This window comes from Castanea sativa, chromosome 1 (genome assembly GCF_040712315.1).
Source record: "Castanea sativa cultivar Marrone di Chiusa Pesio chromosome 1, ASM4071231v1".
Classification (NCBI taxonomy): domain Eukaryota; kingdom Viridiplantae; phylum Streptophyta; class Magnoliopsida; order Fagales; family Fagaceae; genus Castanea; species Castanea sativa.
Window position 1 is genome coordinate 6,473,504 of NC_134013.1, and position 23,423 is coordinate 6,496,926.

Here is a 23,423-nt window from a genome sequence, read left to right on the forward strand (position 1 = left end):
CTTGGGGCGTTCTTGTATTTCCATGGTCGGCTACGTGCATCTTTGGTTCATCTTCGACGAGGCTATCTTTGCAATCTCGTACGCTTCCATGTCCCCGGCCTCTTGGGATCTGCATGAACTCCAGTTTGTCAAATTCCCGGGCCAAATGCTTTGCTATCTTGAGGTATTTCTGCATTCTTTCCTCCTTTGCTTCGTACTCCTCCTTGATCTGTGCTACTACTAGCTTCGAGTCACTTTGGACGACCAGGTTTTTTGCTCCAATTGCCTTCCCTAGTCTCAGCCCTGTCGATATTCCTCGTACTCGGCTTCGTTATTGGTGGCTGGGAACTTAAGTCGAACCCCATACCTGAGTTTTTCTCCGTCGGGAGTTGTTATAACGATCCCTACTCCTCCCCTTTTTTGGGCTGATGATCCGTCAGTCTGGATCGTCCGTTGCTTTGGAGACGAACCTATTCAGTGCAGCGATCCGCCCTATGAGCTTCTGGACATCTTTGACGGACTTCGGTGACGTCATGTCTAGTATTGCTTGCACCTTCTCCGGATTGGCCTTTATCCCTCTTTGGGACACCATGAATCCCAAGAATTTCCCTGATGCTACCCCGAAAATACACTTGCTGGGATTCAACTTCATTTGATATCTCCTGAGGGTGGTGAATGTTTCTTCCAAGTCGTCCAGGTGTGCCAGTTCTTTTTTGCTCTTGATGAGCATGTCGTCCACATACACCTCCATGTTTCTGCCGATTTGCTTGCCGAACATTTTGTTTACTAACCTTTGGTACGTTGCCCCCATGTTCTTCAGTCCAAAAGGCATTACCTTGTAGCAGTAGAGGCCCTAGCTCGTGATGAAGGCGGTTTTTTCTTGATCTTCCTCAGCCATCTTTATTTGGTTGTATCTTGAAAAGGCGTCCATGAACGTCAGAATTTTATGCCTGGCCGTGGAATCCACCAGCTGGTCTATCCTAGGCAAGGGGAAACTATCCTTTGGGCATGCCTTGTTTAGGTCCGTGAAATCTACACACATTCTCCATTTTTCGTTTGCTTTCTTTACCAGCACGACGTTGGCAACCCACTCGGGATAATACACTTCCCTGATGAAGTTTGCCTGCAACAACTTGTTAACTTCGTCGTTGATCGCCTGGCTTCGTTCGGGGGCAAAGACGCGGCGCCTCTGTTGGACGGGTTTCTTTTCGGGATCTACGTTTAATTTGTGCTGAATCACTTGTCGCGATATGCCGGGCATATCCTCATGACTCCATGCGAAGACATCCTGGTTTTTCCTGAGGAATTGAATGAGCTTCGTTCTCATTTCGGGGCTTAGTGCTGTTCCTATCCTCGTCATCTTCGCGGTTTCCCCCCTCCACTAGCTCGACGGCTTCCAAAGCCTCTGCTTTGTCTTCTTTCTCCTTTTCTATCGTCCATGTGTGACTCTCCTTTGTGGCCACTACAGCCTGGTAGCATTCCCTAGCCAGGACTTGATCTCCTTTAACTTCGCTAACACCGTCCTCAGTTGGGAATTTCACCTTCAAGCAATATGTGGACGTGACCGCCTTCCATCTGTTGAGCGTAGGTCTACCAATGATTACATTGTACGCCGACGGGCAGTCTACTACCAGAAAGTCCAGCTGACATGTTTGCTGCTTTAGGTATGTTCCTATCGTGACTTTTAATGTTACTATGCCCCTGGGGTATACTTTGTCCCCACTGAAGCTAACGAGAGGAGACTCGAAGGGGCGCAGCCTCTTGGGATCAAGTTTCAGCTGCTGGAAGGCTGGCAGGTACATAATGTCTGCGAAACTGCCATTATCTATAAGTATCCTCTTGGTGTTAAATCCCTCGATCGTGAGTGTTATAACTAGGGGGTCGTTGTGTGGCTGCCTTACTCCTCGTGCATCTTCTTCGTTGAAAGATATGTCATGGTCTGTTTGTCTCTGCTTGAATGAGGGCTGCATATGGACGCTATTCACTTGCCTCTAGCATGCTTTCTTGAGGGACTTGCACGACCTTCCCGTTGGTGGCCCTCCTGCAATCGTGTGTATTTCTCCAATCACGTCTTGTGGTAGTTGGGAAGTGCTGGCCCCATTCTTTACCGAAGGCTCGTGCTGGCCCTCGCCTTCGTCTTTGAATCTGCTGGGTTCTCCCTTCTTGACATACTTCTGCAATTTTCCTTTCTGTATCAACTCTTCTATTTGTCCTTTCAGGTCTCGGCAATCCTTCGTGTAATGGCCGTGATCCTTGTGGAATCGGCAGTATTTGTTCTTGTCCCGCACGTTAGGGGATGAATGTAAAGGTTTTGGCCACTGAAGGTAGTGTTGATCCTGGATCTGTGTCAAAATTTTGTCAATAGGCATAATCAGAGGGGTAAATTTTACCGTTCGTGGCGTCTTCTCTTCCTTTCGTTTGTCTACTTCACTTCCCCGACGGTTAGGACGCTCCCTCTTTTATCCCCTACGTTCGTCTTCGTGCCTTCCCTCCTTTTTTGATCTGCCCTCGTCAATAATGGCTGCCAGTGCGTCCTCGGCATTCATGTATTTTTGCGCTTTCAGGAGCATCTCTGCCATCGTCCGGGGCGGATTCTTTGCCAGCGAGACAACGAATTCCCGAGACCTAAGCCCGGCCTTAAATGTCGTCAGCTGTACTTTGTCGTCTGCATCGTCCACTTCTAAGGTCTCTCGAGTGAAGCGCTTCACGTACGAGCGCAAGGTCTCCTTCTCACCTTGCTTAATAGTGAGCAGGTGATCCGCGGGTCTCTTGGGACGTTGCCCTTCGACAAAATGGCGCAAAAAGGCTCTACTTAACTGTTCAAAGTTGTCAATAGATGAGGTGGGCAGCCTCGTGAACCATTCCCTACCAGCCCCCTTTAGCGTGGTAGGGAAGGAACGACACATTATCTCGTCAGGGGGCTATTGAAGACCCAATGTCGTCTTGAAGGTATTAAGGTGGTCTTGGGGGTCCTTAAGTCCGTCAAAGGGTTCGAGTTGAGGTAACCGAAACTTTGGTGGTACTGGCCGTTCTAAAACTGCCATGGTAAAGGGTAAATCTGTTGCCCTGACCATCTTATCTAAGCTCCGATCCGTCTTCTCCTTGATGGCATTTTTCAGCTCGTTCATCTCCTTTCTCATCTCCTGGAGGAGATCAGAATGCTGTTCCTCTGGAGTGATGGTCCTTCGTCGGTCAATTCTCCCGTGGCTATCTCCTTCGTCTTCTTGGACCGCTCTCGATCGGTTCTCTTCCTGCTGAAGCTTTTGCCTCATTTCTTCATTCTGTCTGGTGAGCTCTTCCACAGTGGCCACAAGAGCTTGAACTTGCTGAGCCAAAGCTGCTGGATCTTGGTTGGACTCCATCTGGATATTGAAGTTGGTAGGAACTGCGCTTTTGGATCGTAGTACGAGAACGTCGTTCCCACAGATGGCGCCAAACTGTTGAAGCAGAATATTGTCAGTTGAGGAGGGTTCGTCCAGATGAATACCAGTCGGTGGTAGTCCGTCCAGGTGATGACTGTATCACTCCTGCGAATAAGACAGAAGTTTCTTTACTCGGTCACCGGTGTGGTGCCTGCCATAACACCTCTGATGCCAAAGTTAGCACAAAAAGAAAATAGAATTTTTATAAAGGAATTGCTTTGTTTTTCATACAATTGTGTGTTTTTTCTTCCCTTATGTGGGTGGTGCCTCTCCTTTATATACCTTTTTTTGGTGTCTAGCCGTTGTGGCATTAATTCCTGGCTTAATGGTGCTCCTGGCCGAGTAATGGTTCTTTAATATGTTTCCAACGGTCTACCCAGCTGGCGTCGTAACCGCTCGAGGTATTACTGCCGGCATTGAATCATTTTGGTGCCTTCGTCAGTGACGTGGCAATATTTTTCTCGTCATGGGGGTATAGGTCGTCTGTAGCATTATACCCGTCTGTGAGCCATTCTTGTCATTCCCATCATCCATCAATGCTATCCAATTTTTGATGAATCCCAATCATTTACTGAAATCTCAATATTTCAACAAATGAACCAATGAAATACAAAATTATAACGATAAAAAGGATGAGTGAAAAACATTGTATAGTTCGAAATTCCTTGTTTCTCACAATGAATTTTTATATTTAGGTCCCATAAATTAAAATATTTTTCACAACTTACTAAAGTATCTTAAGTCTTAAAAATAAAATATTTCTTGTTTGATGACAATAAATTTAACTAATTGATACCAATACATATTTATAACTTATTAAGTAAATTTTGTAACTCTAATTTCTGAACATCCAATAAGCATGTGTTTTAAACATTCCACGTGTCTGATTGGATTATCTTGAAGTCGTTTGTTTAAGCTTATAAATTAACTTATATGTATTTTTTTTTAAACTTCATTTTTTTTTACCCTAAGCACACTTATACTTTTATTTGATTTATTGTTAAATTCAAATAGTTATTATTATTATTTTTTTTTTTACAAGATAGAATTTCTACTCTAGCCTAATCTAAGTGTATATGTGTGTGAAGCTCCCTCCTAGAGACTTGAACCCCGGCCCTTGCCTCCCACACCCCACACCTCATAAGCACTTATACTTGTGGAGTGACCACCACACCAAGGGTGCGCGGTGGTGTTAAATTCAAATAGTTAAGTAAATTTAAATATTTCAAGGAGACACTTTGATCTTTGGTGATCAACACCATTTATGTAAATCTTCTCTTCATTTATATCCAATTTATTGCTTTCTATTAATTTTAGGTCAAAATCAACCATCATAATAATAATAAAAATATCATGTAAAAAACCTATGGGTAATCACAACTATTTTTTATAATATTCGATATTACATAATATCTAAGATGGTGACTCAATAAAGTAATATCGCTTTCATGGAATAAAATCCCCTCCATTTAGTTTGGTATCCATTTCAAGTTCTTTCATAGGACTTGAAATGGAGAGGATAATTTTTCCCTTTTCATGTAGAACTACTGTTAACATCATTTTTACCTTAACTCTAAACTTTTCTGTTAGAAAAGTGTAGAAATCTAAATGGGCTATAAGGCTCTTGACAACATCTCTTTTATTGCACACTAATAGTTGTAGAAAAAATGTCATGAACTTGTAATTCAACTATCATTTTCTAATGTTTGGACTTGTTATGTTAAAATCCTCCACCCCCAAATCTTATATTAAAAAAGAAAAAGAAAAACTATATTCTACACCTTTTTTTTTCTTTATTTATTATTATTTATTTTTAATAGTAACTACAATCACACATCCTTGATCCTTGGCCTGTTTGGCAGTGATTTTTGAACAACAATTTTTAGTGTTTAAACAACAATAACACTTACTAGCTAACCTCATCACACGCCCGTAGCAAAAAAAAAAAAATCTATGTTTTTTTTATTTTATATATATAATTTTTATTTTGAGAATCTAATTTATAAGTGGATAAATAAATTTAAAAATCAACAGGAGAGTGACCCTATTTTTTAGGCAATATTTTAGTGGAAGTTAGGGTTACATTTTTATCGAATTGTCATTTAGTTTTGTCTCTACTTAAACATAGGGATGTAGGGGTTTTTTAGAACAAAAAAATCTGGTCCAAACAGGGGAAGCCCCTTGTTTATTATTATTATTTTTTTTTTTGTAAAAGTTAATAATTTGAATTAATTACAATCTGAGATTACTACATTTTTCAATCACAAAAAATCTAGGAGTGTGATGCAAATTATAATGGATGCAAATTATTAACCTTTACAAAAAAAAAAAAAAAATATATATATATATATATATAGAAGAGCAATTTGAAAACCATAAGGAGAGTAGTCCCTGTTTTGTAGGTAACGTTTTAGTGAGAGTTAAAGATGTATTTACTTATATAAAAAAAAGTGTATATATCTATTTAGTTTAGTTTTTTTTTTTGGATAACTATTTTTTTATTTTTTATTTAGTTTTGTTTTTGGATAAACATGGGATGTTTTTTTTTTAAGGAAAAAAACAACAGTAATGTGGGTTGTTTAACTTATTTTTCTATTTTTAAAAAAAACAATAATCGTATAGTTACTTTGAAGCGGGTTAGTGGAAGAGTGTTCCTATTTTGTAGGCAACATTTTAATGCAAGTTAGACATGTATTTTTACCAGACAATCCTTTAGTTTTGTCTCTACTTAAATCTAGGGGTGTAAGGGTATTTTGGAACAAAAAAAAAATCCAGTCCAAACAGGGATAATCTAAAAGTTCACCTCCACATTCAGGAACAACTTCTTATATTCTACAAACAAATAAAATATTTGTGCATTACTATAAAAATAAAATAACCCTTCTATTTCAATCTCACCTTTCTTTCACATATTACTCTTTTTCAGATATATATTTATGTTTCTGGAATATGGTTACATTTGCTTCAAGTTGATTAGAATATTGTTGCTTCCACTCAAACAGTGGTGTGAATATGATTAATAGTAGGACCAGCCCTAACATAACACGTCCTACAATCAACTTACATGTTGAAGCCAGAATTAAGAATAGTTTTTAGAGCATATAACTGAACAAAACTGATCCATTTTTTAGACTTTCAATAAATAAATGAATACAGCACCCCTTCCCCCCCCCCCCCCCCCCCCCCCACCAAAAATAAAAGACATAAATCAATTGGATCAATAGTTTTGCACCATTTTTGTAGGCACTATTTTACGTGGGAATTAAAAAAAATTTAATTTTTTTACTTTCAGACTCTAAATCATGTTAAAAAAATAAGGTTTTTTTTTTTCCTAAACTCTAAGTCAGAGTTCAACTATTTTTTTTTTAAATATCAATTTGAGTTTAAAAAAAAGTAGTTTTTGTTCAAATAAAACTCATATTTGAATTTTGAACAAACTAACACGAATGTAAGAAAATGTGAGTGTTTTTTTTTTAATTTTTAAATACAATGTAAAAAACGTGTGGTTAGTAGAAAAATAGATGAAAAAAAAACACAAAATATATATCATTCCCACTCTTTAAAAAATACTCATTAATTAGAGAAAATATTAAACACTCATCAAACTGAACAAATGAAGAAAAGAAAAGATTAAAAAAGAAAGGATAAGATAAGATAAGATAATGATATGGAAAGAATAATGATAAGAAAGTAAGGAGGTCAAATATAAACCAAATTCTACCATAATATTGTAATCAAATAAAAACAAATGTATACCTATACAAACAAAATATATTTGAAGTAGAGTTTGAAAAAGTGTGATCCTAGTTTGAATAAGTTTTCTGCTAATAAAAAAACAATTGCATAAGTTTATCTCTTAAAAAGTTTGAATTTAGTTTACAATTTTTTGAAAGAGGGAAAAAAATGAATTTAGTAATTGGATAAGTGGAAAACATGGTTGGCAATTTTTTATTTTTATTTTTTAGGAGTAAAACAATAGAACGTGATAAATTTAATCCGCTGTAAAAAGGGGGGAAAATTTTGGTTGGTAATTGAAAAGTGCAAAACATTGTTGACACTTGACATAATAAAATAAGTTTTTAAGAGTAAAACATGGGTAGGGTAACAAAATTCAGTCCCAACAAGTCCTGTTTGGACCGGATTTTTTTGGTCTAAAATACTCATACATCCCTATGTTTAAGTAGAGACAAAACTAAAAAAAAATTTGGTAAAAATACAACCCTAATTTCTACTAAAACATTGCCTAAAAAATAGAGTCACTCTCCCATTGATTTTCAAATTCATTTATTCACTTATAAATTAGATTCTCAAAATAAAAATTATATCTATACTATTATTTAAGGAGCTTCCCCTGTTTGGATCAGATTTTTTTTTGTTCCAAAATATCCTTACACCCCTAAGTTTAAGTAGAGACAAAATTAAAGGATAATTTGGTAAAAATACATGTCTAACTTGCACTAAAACATTACCTATAGGAACACTATTCCACTTAATCACTTCTTCAAAGTAACTATACGTTTATTATTATTATTTTTTAAACACAAAAATAAGTTAAACAATTTGCACTAAAATATTGCTTACAAAATATTCTACTAACCCACTTCTTTAAAGTAACTATAATGTTTATTGTTTTTTTTTTAAAAATAGAAAAATAAGTTAAACAACCCATGTTATTTTTTTCCTTAAATAAACACCCCATGTTTATCCCAAAAAAAAAAAAAACTAAACTAAATAGATATATACACTTTTTTTATATATATATAAGTAGATACATTTTTAACTCCCACTCAAATGTTACCTAAAAAAATTACAATAAATTCAAATTATTAACTTTTACACAAAAAAAAAAGAGCCTTTAGGGCGTGCTTAGAGATAGATTTTTTTTTTTTTTTGCTACTACCATTAAAAAAAAAAACCTTTAATATGTGTTTCTATAGCATTCAAACATATATTTTTACAACACTAAAAACTTCACAAGAATACTTAAACATTACTAGTAAAACGGTTAAAAACACGATTTTAAAATGGAATGCGTGATACCAATTGTTTAATAAGATTTTTGAGAATATACTTCGGTTGTTGGCACTTTGTAGCTATAAAACACAAACTTCCACCCGCCACAATTTTCTCTCTCTCGCACGCACAAACTCTCTCTTTCTCAGACCATTCCTCACCCGCAACCATGGGTGGTGTTGTAGACCTATTCGCCGGTGAGATAACGACGGAGCTACTGAAAATGCTGTTCAACATAGCACGCAAGTCATGTCTCTGCAAGTCAAGTGCCGAGCAACTAAGCTCCACACTCGAGCAACTCAGTCCCATGGTCTACGAAATCAAGATGGCTGGAGTGGAGCTCACACCTTATCGACAAACCCAACTCAACAATCTGTACAAGACTCTCGAAGAAGGCATCGATGTCACCCACAAGGTCCTCGCTTCGCCTCGCTGGAACGTCTACAAGAACTTGCAACTTTCAAGAAAAATGGATCAGATTGATAAGAAAGTTTCGAGTATCTTAAAAACTATGGTTCCGATGCACGTGCTTGCTGATGTGCACCACTTGAGAGCCGATACGGCTGCGAGGTTCGACAGACTTGAAGGGTCTGCTCGGCGGCTCGAGCAGAGGCTTGGAGCTATGAGAATGGGAGGTGGTGGTGCTGAAGAGTGGGTGATAGAGGAGGCTATGAAGAGAGTGGAGCAAGAGGAGGAGAGGTGGGGTGCTGACAGTGGTTTTGTGAGTTTTGGTGTTGGGTTAGAGTTGGGAAAGAAGAGAGTGAAGGAGATGGTGTTGTCTGAGAGAGATGAGTTTCGGGTTGTTTCTATTTGTGGGATTGGTGGGTCTGGGAAAACCACCTTGGCTAGAGAGTTTTGCAAAGATGATCTTGTTCGAAGTGAGTACTGTAGATCTTAAAAGAATAAGACTTTATCATTGTTATTTTTGGTTCTTAATTGTTTTATAATTTTGGTATCTGGGTTTTGATCTGTTTGCTTAAAAGTTTCAATTTTTAGTTTTCCAGCAAATTGAGCCAAATACCACTTTTGTATCTGATTTAGATAAATGTTTCATTTCAAGTTACAACCTTTTGAGATGTGCGGAGATTTTATAACTTAAGAATACATGTAGCCGATCCTAACTAGTCTGTTGAGAATTTGATCATAAAATTTTGGGAATAAGGCTTTGATTGTTGTTGTGTACTCCTCATGGTTAATGAGTATTGTATTATAGCGGATATTGGAAGAAGGATTTTCTAGTTTGGAAAATAAGATTGTCATAGGAAAGTACTATGTAAGGTTGTTTATTATGTTTAATATGCTCAAAATTGTACAACCAATGTGAAGGTTTGGTTCCAATGGACTCTTTTTATCACTTTGTGCAGGTTACTTCTGTGACAGGATTCTGTTCCTGACAGTATCTCAGTCTCCAAATGTGGATCATTTGAGAGCTAAGATTTGGGGATACATTATGGGGAATGAGAATTTGGACTACAATTATATGATTCCACAATATAATCTCCAGTATGAGGGGAGAATTCGTACCCAAACCCTGGTGGTACTGGATGACGTGTGGACACTTCCAGTGCTTGAAAAGCTTATATTTCCAGGCTGCAAAATCCTTGTGGTTTCTCGGTTCAAATTTCCTTCTGTTACCAAGGCTACTTATGAAGTAGAATTATTGACGGAGAATGAAGCACTGTCTTTGTTCTGCCACTCTGCTTTTGGAGAAAAGTCCATGCCTCTTGGTTCTGATGAGAATCTTGTCAAGCAGGTAATATTATTTAACCTCAGTGCTTGTGTAGCAAATGGGGTTGTGTAATTTTTCAGAATTGTAATTGGTTACTTGTTTCTTGCTGATGCGCATTAAATTTGCATTCAATAGGTTGTGAGTGAGTGCAAGGGGCTTCCCTTGGCACTTAAAGTGATAGGAGCTTCGTTAAGGGATCAATCTGAATTGTTTTGGTTAGGTGCAAAGAGCAGGTTGTCTCGAAGTGAGCCTGTCTCTGAGCCCCATGAAAATAAGCTGCTTGAAAGAATGGCAGTAAGTGTTAAATTCTTGAGCAAAAAGGTCAGGGAATGTTTCTTGGATTTGGGGGCCTTCCCCGAAGACAGGAAGATTCCTCTTGAGATCCTTATCAATATGTGGGTTGAGCTTCACGATATAGATGGAAAAGAAGCTTTTGCGATTCTTCTTGAACTTTCAGACAAGAATCTCCTCACCCTGGTGAAGGAAGAGAGGTATGTAGGTTTTACTTTAGTTGTCATGAACATAGGTTGCTCTTGTTTTAGCGGTGATATGCATTCTAAATCCTTTACTGTATTATTAATCTGGCAGAACTGGAGACATGTATAGCAGTTGCTTTGAGATCTTTGTTACTCAACATGATGTGTTGAGAGACCTTGCTCTTCATTTAAGCAATCAGGGACTCATAAATGAACACCCACGATTGCTTATGCCAAGAAGAGAGAAAGAACTTCCAAAAGAGTGGGCGAGGAATTCAGATCAGCCGTTTAATGCCCAGATCGTTTCAATTCATACAGGTATTATCATCACTCATTCTAAATTGCCTTTCTTTCTAGAGAAAAAAATTAGACTTGTTTGGTAGCTTATCCAAACAGCAATTAGAGCATAAAAGGAGCATGCATCTCAATTTTGTTGTTTTGTTAGTCTTTTTTGTGCTCACTTTCAATATGATTTCATAATATAGGGGAAATGAATGAGATGGACTGGTTCCGATTGGATTTTCCAAAGGCTGAAGTGCTTATCCTGAACTTTTCCTCAACTGAGTACTTCTTGCCTCACTTCATTGATAAAATGCCAAGGCTGAGGGCACTAATAGTTATAAATCATGGTTCATCCAATGCAATCCTTAAGAACCATTCTATTTTTACTAATTTGCCCAACTTGAGGAGCCTCTGGCTTGAGAAAGTTACCATCCCTCCTATATCTAAAGCTTCCATCCTGAAAAAGTTGAGGAAAATTTCCCTTGTTCTATGCAAGGTAAAAAACATCCTTGGTCAGTCAGTAGAGCTACCCCAGCTCTTCCCTTGCCTCTCAGAACTCACAATTGATCACTGTGACGATTTATTTGAGTTGCCTTCTACCATCTGTGGGATGTACTCACTCGAGAGTCTAAGTATCACCAATTGCCATAGCTTATACCGGCTGCCTGCTGACTTGGGCAAACTGAAAAGCCTACAAATCCTGAGGTTATATGCTTGCCCAACTTTGAAGATGCTTTCTCCTGGAATATGTGAGCTAGCTCGGTTGAAGTATCTTGACATTGCTCAATGTGTTAATTTAGCATGTCTTCCTGAAAGCCTAGGTAAATTAGAGAGTCTGGAGAAGATTGATATGAGTGAGTGTTCACAGATAAGGAATCTTCCAAGGTCTGCTTCTTCATTACAGTCATTGCGTCGTGTTGTTTGCGATGAAGAGGTTTCTTGGTCGTGGAGAGATATGGAGAAGGCCATGCCAAACCTTCATATTCAGGTTACTGAGAAATGCTTTGATATGGACTGGATAAATGAATGAACATGGTGTTTTTTGGTTTTTGTTTTTTTAATCAACAAGGTTGGGGGGGATGTTTCGTTCTTCCTAAAAGGGAGATTAAGTTGCAAGGCTCTCGGCACGTGTGACTATTAGTATTAGTATTAGTATTTTTCGATGTACATGATTTTTGGAAATAATGTGAAAAGATGTAAATGAATTAGTGGTAGATTATCTCTCTCTTCTTGGCTTATAGCTTCTGTAATGAGACACAAATGTGTTTGGTAGCAAGCCAGTACTCAGTCATTGATTGGATGAGCCCATTTGAACAGCTGAACTAGGGGATAAGGGTGTAGAATTCTCTCTATATCATTACATATCCAACCGACCAAAAACTCAAAAACTTTTATCTCAATGAAAAACCAAAACAAAAAGTCTCTGGCTTAATGCCGTGGAAAACAAATCAACGGGGCCATATGTCATAAGTAGTTTATAGACCCCATCAATTGCTGTGGAAGTCTTCTCTTTATGTTATAAAACCGTGTAGCAGTTGGGTACCAATCAAAGCAACAATTACTTGAATCGTAGCCTCTATGATTTTAGTCTCAAATGCCAAATTTTGTTCACCCTATTACCTCAGTCAATTTCTGGAGACTCTTTTTTCCCAAAGAGGCAAAGACACACATTGCTTTTTTTGCCGCCCGCCGCGCGGGGGGGGGGGGGGGGAGAGAGAAAAAAAAAATCACATATATATACACTCATAGAAAATCAAGGGTGTTTAGTAATATTGTTTAAACAACAGTTTTTAGTGTTTAAATATCACAATATATATTTTCACAACACTTTTTAACTCACGAGTATGTTCACAACACTTAAACAATTACTAGAAATTTCCTACCAAAGGAGCCTAGATTATCACCTATAGCATCTTAATTTCAACGAGATTAATGTTGATTATGAAAAATAATTTCAACAAGAATTTAACTCTTTGGTAAACATTGCTCTTGTCAATGTGGGGTCCAATGCATTATCAGGTTCGTGCACAAAAAATTCTTATATGGCATGCGTAGAATGTGGATTTTTTCTGGTCTGATTAGGACAGTGTAATATCTGTATTTATATTATGTGATTGGCAATAACGCGGAAAGAGCGACGAGTAAAAAAAGCGTGTGGGACCTATATATAGCAAAATCAATACCGAATGTTATGGAGATTATTATTATCATATATATATTCTGGGACCCTTCAAGAGATTCGTATCATGCGTCATCAAAAGAGTGGGGTTTAGTTGAGTAACCAAGAAGGTGCTTTAGTCAGTTTCTCACTTTCTTGGCCTAGTTGATAACTTCTACTCCTACGATTGAAAGTAACTTGAAAACCTTTTAGTATGCGTTCACAAACAAATCTTTGGTCCCACTTCAACTTTTTTTTACATGTTGATAGATCATGATATATGTACGACCAAAGGCAATATTTCATTAATTTTTTAATTTTTTTTTATAATCCTAGTTTTTATTGTTAATCATAACACAGATGGTCAAAGACTCAAAGATGCCACAAGATTATGATTTGGAGTGAAAAGCCTGTGGTCTATGGACTGTGGGGTGGGTGGTGGTCTTTGTTTATTTTTTGTCACATTTGTCCTTTTTGTTAAAATACCAGTGCCCTTTACCACTCTGCATTAGTATAGCCATCTCTTATTTGTAAATAAAAATTTAGTAACTTTTTTCTTATGTAGGTTTAGCACTCACATTAGTATAGCCATCTCATATTTTCAGTTGGAGTAATACTTGCATAACAGTTTTCTTAGTAAATTTCACAACAATTGCTTTTGCAATTTTTATTGATTCTCGTGGATCTTTGCTGTATCATGCAAGCCCTTATTCATGATGTAACTTTTATTTCACATTTGCAATAAAATTCTGTCTTACCATAAAATAAAATAAAAATTAACAACTTGCAACCTTAGACAATTGTGAATCTGTTGTGAATTATGTTGTCTCTAGACTTATTGTTCCACTTTCTTCTCAAAAAAAAAAAAAAAACTTATTGCTCCACTTTGTTGTGAGGTGTGGCCAATCTTGGTCATTGATTAGCCAAGCTTGGCTGTTGTGTTCGACCTTGCAAGTGAAAGGGTGGCTGATCTTGATTGTTGGATTTGGAGTGTGAGGCTATGATTAAAAAACAGAACAATGAAATGGTATTTAAATTGAATAGTGAAAAAAAAAAAATTTTGATCCAGGTACTTGGGTTCCTATGGATGAAGATATGGTCTATGTGGATACTATTGAATTTTCCGTTGGAAGAGGAATAAAAAAAGAGCTTGATGTAGGTCATGTGGAAAATTGACTAGATAAAATGGAAAAATAATTTTTCTGACGAAAATTTAGTAAACTTTTTTTTTTCTGATCCTTTGCTCAATAATCAACCATTTCTTCCAACCCCAACTAGTGTGGCTCATGAAATTCCACATCAATCAAAAGGAGAAGCTCCAACCAAACAAAAAAGATAAGGAAAGTGGGGAAGGTGTTACTAATGTACAAACATTGATTTTTGCCTAATTAATAAAGAACCAGTAGGAAGCTGGATTGAAACAAGGTCTGAACTGTAAGGAACATTAATTATTAGAGTGCACATTAAATTTAGTGTTGACCAAAAATAGATTATGCATGGCAATAGGAAATAAATACAAGGGGATGAATCAGAGCCCTAACTTGCAAGAGCCACAAATCCATACTGCTACTCTTTCAAAGTCAAAGTCAAAATTATAATAAATAAGTAGCACTATACTAGTAGTACCTGTATTTCATTCACATATAACAAGTAGCAATATATTAAATCCGCATCTGTTAATGAATCAGATCAGGATATATATATAAAATTGTAGAGTATGAATGAAGGAACAAGAAGGTTTTGGTGGCTTTTGCTTTTCTAGTCAGCACATATTGCATCTCGTTGGTTCCCTTTCCACCGATGCCTGCTAGGGGATGGCAATTTTTCTTCGCCCCCTAAACCCGCCCCTCCCCACTTCGCCCCGTGCGTGTTTTCCCCGTCCCACAAAGGTGGTGGGGCGGGAATGGGGCAAGATTTTAGCCCACGGGGCGGGGCGGGAATGGGTTTAAACTTTTTAGACCCTCCCCCTCCCCGTCCCCGCCCCGCTTTACTAAGGGTTATAATTGTAAATTTTTCATACCCTAAAACCCTAATATTTAAACAAACATATTAATATTAGCATATTTTATTTCACCAAATGTGATTCTCTGTCTTTATTTTGTTTTGTGTTATCTTATGAAATTTGTTTTCTTATGATTGTCTTGTTAAACACTTGGATATATTATTCAAATTTTTCTAAAAATTGATTTGATTTGATGAGATAAGTTTAGTTGTAATTTCAAGTATATTTTTATTAATGAAATAGATTTCATTAAAAAATTGTACTAGTTGTAGGGCAAATTAACATAAAATAAAGTTTTACGGGGTGGAGCGGGGCTTCACGGGGCCCCAAGGGGCGGAGATGGGTGAGAAAGTTTTCCCCGTTATGCGGAGCGAGGCAGGAATGGGGTAAAACAAAATCATGTGGGGCGGAGATGAAGACTCCATCCTTCGGCCCTGCCCCGCTCCATTGCCATCCCTATTGCCAGCAAATACAAATTCTAAATAGAACATTTTTTTTTTCCTTGAAATTTTTTTAAAAGAATGGAAAGAGGTCACTTGTATTAATAGATCCTATTTGAATGTGACCATAATAGCTTCAATCAACTGAGAAAACAATGTCTAAGGGATCTCAAACCAAGGCTGATATGATTTATTTGAGTCTAAGACGAAAATTGATTATTTTATTTTAGATGCAAAATTACTACTAATTAACATGAATTATATAAAAAAATTTCTTTTTTCAAAAATTTTATATACAAACAATTTTTCATACTTATTGATATGATAGATTAATAATGGTAAGGAAAAGAGTGATGTTAGTGATAGACTTAGATAAGAACTAGTAGATTCGCTAACTAAAATCTTATTATTATTCTTTTTTTTTTTAAAAATACAACATTCACAATATTTTTTTACAATAAATCATAAGTTTTAAGTTATTTTTTGTTTTCTATTTAAAAATATCACTATAATTATTTTTTTGCCATTAATAACAACCTGTAACAACCTGCTACTTAGCATTAATTATAAAAATATTGTGAACGTTGCATTTTTTTCTATTTTTTATTTGTTTTTCATCTAGTAAAAAAATATTATTTTATTTATTGATTATAAATGACCCTATTGGTTAAAATTTGGAGGGCTTTTTTTGTACTTGGGCCCTTAAGCAACCACACCTCTTGCTCCACCATTCAGCCAGCCCTGTCTCAAACAATATGAGGCCGCAAGCGCTCTTGTTGGAAATATTTTAGTTAATAAACAATGTGGAACTCACAAAAAAGATCCAAGTATTTGGAACACATCCACCAAGTAGTGGACGCACCAAGTGAACCAAGAATTCCATATGGGCTACTGGGAGAAACTAGTCAGTAGTCGCGCTAGCACTTGGGCAGGGATATCAAGCAGCCATGGAGATATGAGGTCAAGTGAACTAGGGAAGTACTCTACGGGCTCGCCTTTGGTGACATTGTTACTTCTATATTTAGAAAACCCCTTGCTTTGCATAAAATAAAATAAAATAAAAAATATTAAAAAAAAACCAATATTTTGCTCATCGTAAATATATATCTAATATACAATAACAGGTTTAAGAGTTCAGAAAAATCTGGTGGGGATGTACTCATTTAACCTCATGGGATAGTTGTAGAACTCATCACTTCTAGAATCTCCGTTCCTCCTATGGAAGGGAAGCAGCCATGGAAGTCCTCTGTTATTAACTTCGTGCTTCGCGTCAAGCGTGTTATCAAGCAGTGTCCCAACAATTATTGCCACAGTTGGCGGTGATGAGAATATTGTGTTAAAAATGTCGTTGAACTGCAACAATTATAAAAATGAAAAGAAAAAAAAATCAGACAAACATGTAATAGAGTTGATGTATTGGCTAGCAAGGATATATATTTTGTTAGATGGACTTATCCTGTTCTCGTCTCATAACCAGGACAACTAATTTGACAACATTCTTGAAAAAATATTCAAACAAGGGGACTTTGAAGATAAATAACTAAAGAATTTCAGATATCGTAAGAAGTCAATGTAATCCTAATAAATCTACATGCAGAGAAATATCATTAGGCTTCAATGCCAAGGCTGGGATTAAAGAGACTAGAATCATTGATCAATTTTTGTCAAGACCAACACTCTTTAATTGTACACACATTTTGTAGTTGTTATAACTTCCTAAGTTAAGTACTAAAACATGTGGTTTACTAATTCAGCAAATGGAGGGAAGTTAAGAGGCAGAAAGAACTAGATTGCCTTTGATTGAAATTCAATTAATGTAGGGTCTTAACATTGATTACATTCAAGACTAAATGAAATGTGCTAGGTTTAAATCAGGATTTAGAACAACTGATAGATTGCCACAAAGCTTAATCCTAAAGTCTCAATTCTGCTAATATTGTTTTTCCCTAGTATGAGATTCATGTAAACCATAAAGCTCATTTGGTTAAACATAATTGCATGTTCTGTTTGCACAATATGGGTGTGGATTCGGTTATTATCTACTTTTCCATAAACTTTTTTGCACGTCATCTAAAACTTTTACCTTCTATAAGATGCTGAGAAAAATTGAGAGAGATGAACAACATGGAACCATTAATATGTAAAAAGAAATTTAGAGAGAAACATGGAGGCATATAGTGTACAAAACTTACCCATCCACCACCTGTTCTAATTGGTCCATGACCAGTAGTCATATCAGTGTTCATGACAAAATATTGAGGTATTGATATCCCCAGGAACAGGGACAGGCCCAAAACGTAGAAGTTTCTCAAGGAATTATTGTTCGCAAACTGCATAAATGAGATCCCAACAGCAGCTGTGGATAAAGGAAAGGTAAAATTTTCCATTAAGGACGTATCAACAAGATTAAATTAAAACAGATTTAGCTACAAAGATAACAAAATCACTCACCAACAAAGCCAAATAAAACACAGTATATGGCAGCAAATATTGGTAAAGGAATAGATGCAAACAATGCACCAAACTTCCCTGAAAAAAACAAGGTGACACAATTAAATATGACATGATAAAGCCCGGGCTAATGGGTAAATAGTACCACAATTCATGATGGAAGTAGAAAAAAACCAAATATGGAGAAGAAGATCATGAAAGAAGTTGAAATCTGCACTACTCTTCTGCTCCCTATGTGAGTCAGTCCAAGGAGTCCAACATTTTCACTGCAATATCATCCCAAGAAGTGAGTAAACCAAGTGCTACTTCAAACAGTCTACTAGCAGCATTTTTACAAACAAGAAGGATGGAACTTATTTGATTTAATCCTAAACGATGGTCAATAATGTCAATATCACCACTGCCACAGAAACAGTTTCAACTCAATCACCTCATATAACATATAGATAGACACAAACCTTGTACGGAAGCTATTTTACTAGGTGTGATGATCTTACTGCTTGGATCTGTGATAAGGAGCTAAGAATCTGGAAATTCAAGACAGGCACAGATCCTGACACTAAACAGGACACCAGAGTGGTTCGTAGAATGGTCAAATCATTCCAGGATGCAAAGCTTCTTATCATGGAGCATACTGAACTAAAAGCCAAAATACCAATCCCATTACAGGCATTGTAATTTGTAAACAATTGCAAATGCATGCCTGCATCATCTGCAATGTCTCTCCCCCCCCCATCCCCCTCCTTTTTCCCCCCCTTTTTGGCTAGGTGGCCTATTGCATCATAATTGAGGGTTAGAGAACCCAAGAATTGTTTTACCAACCATATAGAGGAAAGGTTGAGATCCAAGCAAAACAAAGACCCAAAACAGATTAATATATTGATTACTAAAGCACCAATTGCTTACACAGATGCAGTAGTACCAACAACAGAACCAAAGATCCCTTCAAGCAGCGTGCCAAGACCCTGCATTTGAAGATGAAGCCAAAATTTTAGTTTCTAGGTGGTAAAGCCAATCAAGATTCATTTCATATGCTGTTAAAGCAATCATAGATACATAAGAGAGAGAGAGAGAGAGAGAGAGAGAGATGAAAGAAGAATTGTCGTCAGTCTATGACTGTACCTGTAGGCCAATACTTCGGTTGAGGACATGTGATGGTGGAGGTGTAGCACCTGCAAGACGCGATGCAGCAAAAAAGGTTCCAGTTGACTGCAGCAAAAGTTAAATGAATAGACAAAGGACCAAATTTAAAATATGGAATCAGTGTAGTTGAGAAATGTTTCAATATAAAAAAACTAGTCAAGTTGATGGAAATCATGCACAAAGGGTAAGCAGGTCAAATGTCTATAATGGATTGATATAAAGATATATTCATCCAAATCTTTGAAATGATTCTAAATTGGAGATTTTCTAGAATAGTGATTAAACCTCTGCAGATGTAACAAGTGCTGCCCCCAGCATCCCAAAGACATGGCTCGCTCTGAATATGGGAGTACCCCACTGAAATGGATAAGGAATTTTAATCCTAGATTGGGGGAAAAAAAAAACCAGGTTATGCATCAGAAATGGATGATTCTTATGAAAGGGAGTAGTGAGTCCATCTGCAAACAGAGAGCCCAATTATCTGGACATACCAAGGAGCAGATGCTATAAGGAAGGAATGATCAGTGCGGCAACTCTGTTTAGTCTGCTCTTTTACGTTGTTGTAAGCACCAGCCGCAGTGAGGATAGCAGCAAAAGCCCAGACAATAGCAATGCAAAATAGCAAACCATACCTCTCAAGTATGACATGGGAGAAAGGAATGATGCGCTTCAAATACTGGGTAATAACCAGTATAATAAGCATGGGCAGGCCAATCTCGACACAGTTAGCAAGCTGCACAGAACATAGGAGAGTCATATACTGATTTTATTATTTTATTTTCAGTGCCACTGAGGCATTATAGTGTTCTTTAAAGAAATTACCTGTGGGAAGCCCCTCTGGAACAGACCAAGACCCACTACACAAATGACTGGTACGAGAACAACAGGACTAAATAATCTGGGGACCAGAAAAGCAAAGTGGTAACAGTTAGACAACATAAAATCAAGAACCTGAAAGTTTTACTAGGTTTCAAATGAGAATCCTTGAGATGTAAAGGATTTGTAACCATTGAATAAGATGAGTAGAATGAATTGTTTTTTCATATCACGATTACCTTACCTTGTCAAACTCCCCCATACCCTACTAAATCCAAGAACGATGTTGACAAAGGAAGCGACAATTAGGGATCCTTGAATTGTCCTCATAGTGTGCAAAAACCTCTGCAAGCACCCTCATCATAATCAGAAGGCAGTCCTCTTACCTTTAATTTAGAAAAATATATATAATGTGCCAAACCAATTTAGGTAGAAAATAAGAAGGCACGTCAGTTTGATGATAAACCCACCAAGCTTGCACCTCAATTGTTGATAAATTTAGTTATTAGCGGGAGGGAGATGTATGCACCAGTGCGACAACATCACAATTTGAGAAATAGATTGGATTTGTAAGGGAAAGAAAAAGCATCGCATGTTAAAAAAAGGAAAGGCAAATGTTACTATTCATGACCTTTTCAGAAGAATTCATGAATTAAACATATAAATTAGGAGCATTCTCCCAAACATTAGTTGATAATAATTCATAAATAGTTAAATTAAGCAGATAATCCATGCAATATAATCTCTTTCGGACACAAAACCATATAGCACCTAGAACTCTATAACAATGATATAGCAATATGGCTCATATTACATACTGCTTGAAATTTAATTACCTGGTGCTCAGATGCAAAGGTTTCATCAGAGAGATCATTGATAATTGCCAACACGGGTATGAAATAAGCAAATGATGCAGTCATCACTGTAGGAAGCCTCGTTCCAATCATTGTTTGAACCAGTGTGTTCAGTCCCGCCATAAAGAGCAATGTTTGAATAACACGGGCTTTATCACCCTGTTGGCGTCAACATTGAATTCCGGATATTGGGGATTAGAGAAAGGGTCTAGTCCATCAAAAAGAGATTCGATATAAATCAAAATACGATACAGTGGGCAAAAACTTACATGGGTGCCACCCATTAGAGGCACAAGTATACTGGCAATCAAAACTGTAGATCCAAGCATTACAATATAGTGCTGGAAACCCAGTATAAATGTTTCCACTGCAAAATTTACATTGATTGAAATTAATTAGTGGTAGAATATCTGAGAGGCACAACATAGAGTTAATTAAGAGTTACAAAATTCTAATGAAATTGATACGCAAAAGGTTTGGAATTTTCAGTAATATATACAGATTTCTTCCAAATCAGGAACAGTAGTGGAATCAGTAATGAAAATCATCTAAACTTACAAAAAGGTTTGTCCTCTACAGTAAAAAGAACAAAGTGTACGTATATTCAAGATATGAGTAATTAAACATGGTTAAGTGAAAAAGAGAATCAAGAATCAAGTAGACATATAGAAAAAGATAAAGAAAAAAAAGTGAGATGCAAAATTAAGAAGAAAAGGAACCCATAAAGAAAGAGCTTAATAAATATAAAATAAATTTGAGTGATCCTCATCTTCCCTCAAACCCCACCATAGAGATAAAGACATGCAGCTAAATACCAAAAGTTTTCACCTTTTGATCACAGAATCTAACTTAAACCCTTTATAAAAGAATCCTAAGCAGAATCAAAAGAAATCAATAAAAATAAATACCAACTGAACTAAAACCATTAAAAATCAAATCACAAAGCAAAAAGATAGAGAGAGAAATACAAACCCCATCTTGGGTTGGAGTGGATGCAATATTGGAGGTGTTGAAATTGCTCGTTGGGAGCAAAAAGAGGACCCCTTGCACCTCCAAGTGGCTGAGCTTGAGCTGGCGGTGGCCCCTGTGGGTGCTGGTGATTTGCTGTTTCCACCATCTTCTTCTTCTTCTTCTTCTTCTTCTTCTTCAACTACCAGTCCTTTTGTTCTTTTTGGTGGGTGTGTTTAAACGCTTGCTCTTCTTGGTTATTCAATAAATCACCGACGCAACGAAGTATATGCTATATAGTAAGCAAAGGAAGATCAGGAAGAAAGGGAAAATTAATAAAAAGTAGTAATTACGTAAAGCAAAGATTTCTTAGAAGAAAGGAAACTCTTTTAACATGTAATGAGGTTTGCTACCATAAAAAAATAAACAAAGGTTTTTGAGAGCTAGAGAGACTAGAGAGGAAGAGAGAGACAGTGAGCGTGTGAGAGAGACATAAAGGAAGAGACTGAGAGAGAGAGTTTGAGATTACTTTAAGGTCGTAATTTAAAGTATATGTCGTGCAGTGAGAAGTAAGAATATGCTAGAAGATGTTTATTAAATATAGCGTATGGGCAGAAACGCTTGTCTTCGAGGAAGTTCTGTATGTACTTCCTTCTCACGATTTATTAGTTGTTACAAACAACCAGTTCGTGTAGTACCAGATTGGCGTTCTACTCCTTCATAATTAACCATCTTCCCATTTTTCTTTACACGTCATAGTCATTACTCATTCATTCCCCTGTAATAATATCTTGTGAGCTGTGAATAGCAATGCCAATAACATAATATTTTACATAATTTTTGTCACAACTCGTTATATGATAAGTTATGAATAGTATAAATATAAATTTACAATTTATTCATATCGCTTACAAATTGCTACATGGTGGGTTGTAATAAAAATTGTGTAAAATATTATAGTGCTAACATTGCTACTCTAATAAACTATATTTTAATAAGAAATTTGGCACCGAAACACAAAAGAAAAGGTGTACCTTTTTTTTTTTTTTGGAGAATAACTTTTTGTGTGTGTGTGTGTGTGAGAGAGAGAGAGAGAGAGAATTTTAATGGTTTTTAGATGAATTTTTGTCTTTTCTTTCTTGTAAAGTTTTCCTCACTCATGTGAGCATATAAAATGGTGAGATATGCCGGATGAATCCAACAAGGCCTTTTTTCTTTGTATGTATTTGTATTAGATTTCTTATGGAATTGGATGGAGATTTTGATTGTTAGGTTAATGAATGTGTATGGTATAATTTATTTTTTAATTCAATAGTTATAACAGAAGAGAAAACATTTAAATTCTGGAAGAACATTTTTATTGTTGGATATTTTTTTAGGGGATTTATTATTTGATAGTTATAGTGGTTTAAATTTTTATTTTCTTTGGAGAAGTGCAATGGTTTAAATTAATACAAGTAAAAGTATAAGATCTAATTTATGAAAAATATAAAACTATGGGGGTAATTTTAAGATACCTTTTTTCTACATTTTTCAAGTTGAAAACAAGTTTATATATAAAGTGACCTTCGAATTTTTGGTAGCAGTTTCATATTTATTGTAATTTACCGCCATTAAACCTTTTTTATAATTAGAAAAGAAAGACAATATTGAATTTTGTAGTAATGTCTATACTCAACTATCATAGTAAAGTGGGTGATCATACTTTTT

The 23,423-nt window shown here is 36.4% G+C and overlaps 2 protein-coding genes across 3 annotated transcripts; one reads left to right on the forward strand and one right to left on the reverse strand.

The window, feature by feature from the left end:
• Nucleotides 1–8,504: 8,504 nt before the first annotated feature.
• Nucleotides 8,505–12,137, forward strand: LOC142618574 (putative disease resistance protein At5g47280). Its single transcript, XM_075791520.1, has 5 exons — nucleotides 8,505–9,292; nucleotides 9,779–10,167; nucleotides 10,279–10,634; nucleotides 10,732–10,937; nucleotides 11,105–12,137. Exons 1-5 carry the CDS (start codon nucleotides 8,584–8,586, stop codon nucleotides 11,929–11,931), a joined length of 2,487 nt encoding a protein of 828 aa, XP_075647635.1. The 5' UTR covers nucleotides 8,505–8,583; the 3' UTR covers nucleotides 11,932–12,137.
• Nucleotides 12,138–16,521: 4,384 nt separating this feature from the next.
• Nucleotides 16,522–22,359, reverse strand: LOC142612353 (nucleobase-ascorbate transporter 3). Of its 2 annotated transcripts, XM_075784459.1 has the most exons (14): nucleotides 22,243–22,359; nucleotides 21,738–22,005; nucleotides 21,035–21,132; nucleotides 20,748–20,924; nucleotides 20,156–20,256; nucleotides 19,918–19,993; nucleotides 19,587–19,828; nucleotides 19,381–19,477; nucleotides 19,075–19,161; nucleotides 18,859–18,917; nucleotides 18,127–18,218; nucleotides 17,953–18,030; nucleotides 17,694–17,857; nucleotides 16,522–16,854 (listed from the first exon to the last, which is right to left on the reverse strand). In XM_075784459.1, the coding sequence occupies exons 2-14, from the start codon at nucleotides 21,880–21,882 to the stop codon at nucleotides 16,636–16,638; spliced, it is 1,635 nt and encodes a 544-aa protein (XP_075640574.1). In that variant the 5' UTR covers nucleotides 21,883–22,005; nucleotides 22,243–22,359; the 3' UTR covers nucleotides 16,522–16,635. The 2 variants fall into 2 exon arrangements, with proteins under 2 accessions (XP_075640574.1, XP_075640571.1); XM_075784456.1 differs by lacking the exon at nucleotides 22,243–22,359 and having other exon boundaries at nucleotides 21,738–22,227.
• Between the last annotated feature and the right edge of the window lie 1,064 nt (nucleotides 22,360–23,423).

Coding starts and splice junctions, on each gene's coding strand:
- LOC142618574 (XM_075791520.1), top strand. CDS start 8,584: ATGGGTGGTGTTGTAGACCTATTCGCCGGTGAGATAACGACGGAGCTA. Junction 10,635..10,731: donor ACCCTGGTGAAGGAAGAGAG/GTATGTAGGTTT, acceptor TTAATCTGGCAG/AACTGGAGACATGTATAGCA. Junction 10,938..11,104: donor GATCGTTTCAATTCATACAG/GTATTATCATCA, acceptor TTCATAATATAG/GGGAAATGAATGAGATGGAC.
- LOC142612353 (XM_075784459.1), bottom strand. CDS start 21,882: ATGGTGGAAACAGCAAATCACCAGCACCCACAGGGGCCACCGCCAGCT. Junction 18,918..19,074: donor ACCGAAGTATTGGCCTACAG/GTACAGTCATAG, acceptor CTTCAAATGCAG/GGTCTTGGCACGCTGCTTGA. Junction 18,031..18,126: donor GATCTTCTTCTCCATATTTG/GTTTTTTTCTAC, acceptor TGTTTTTTTCAG/GGAAGTTTGGTGCATTGTTT.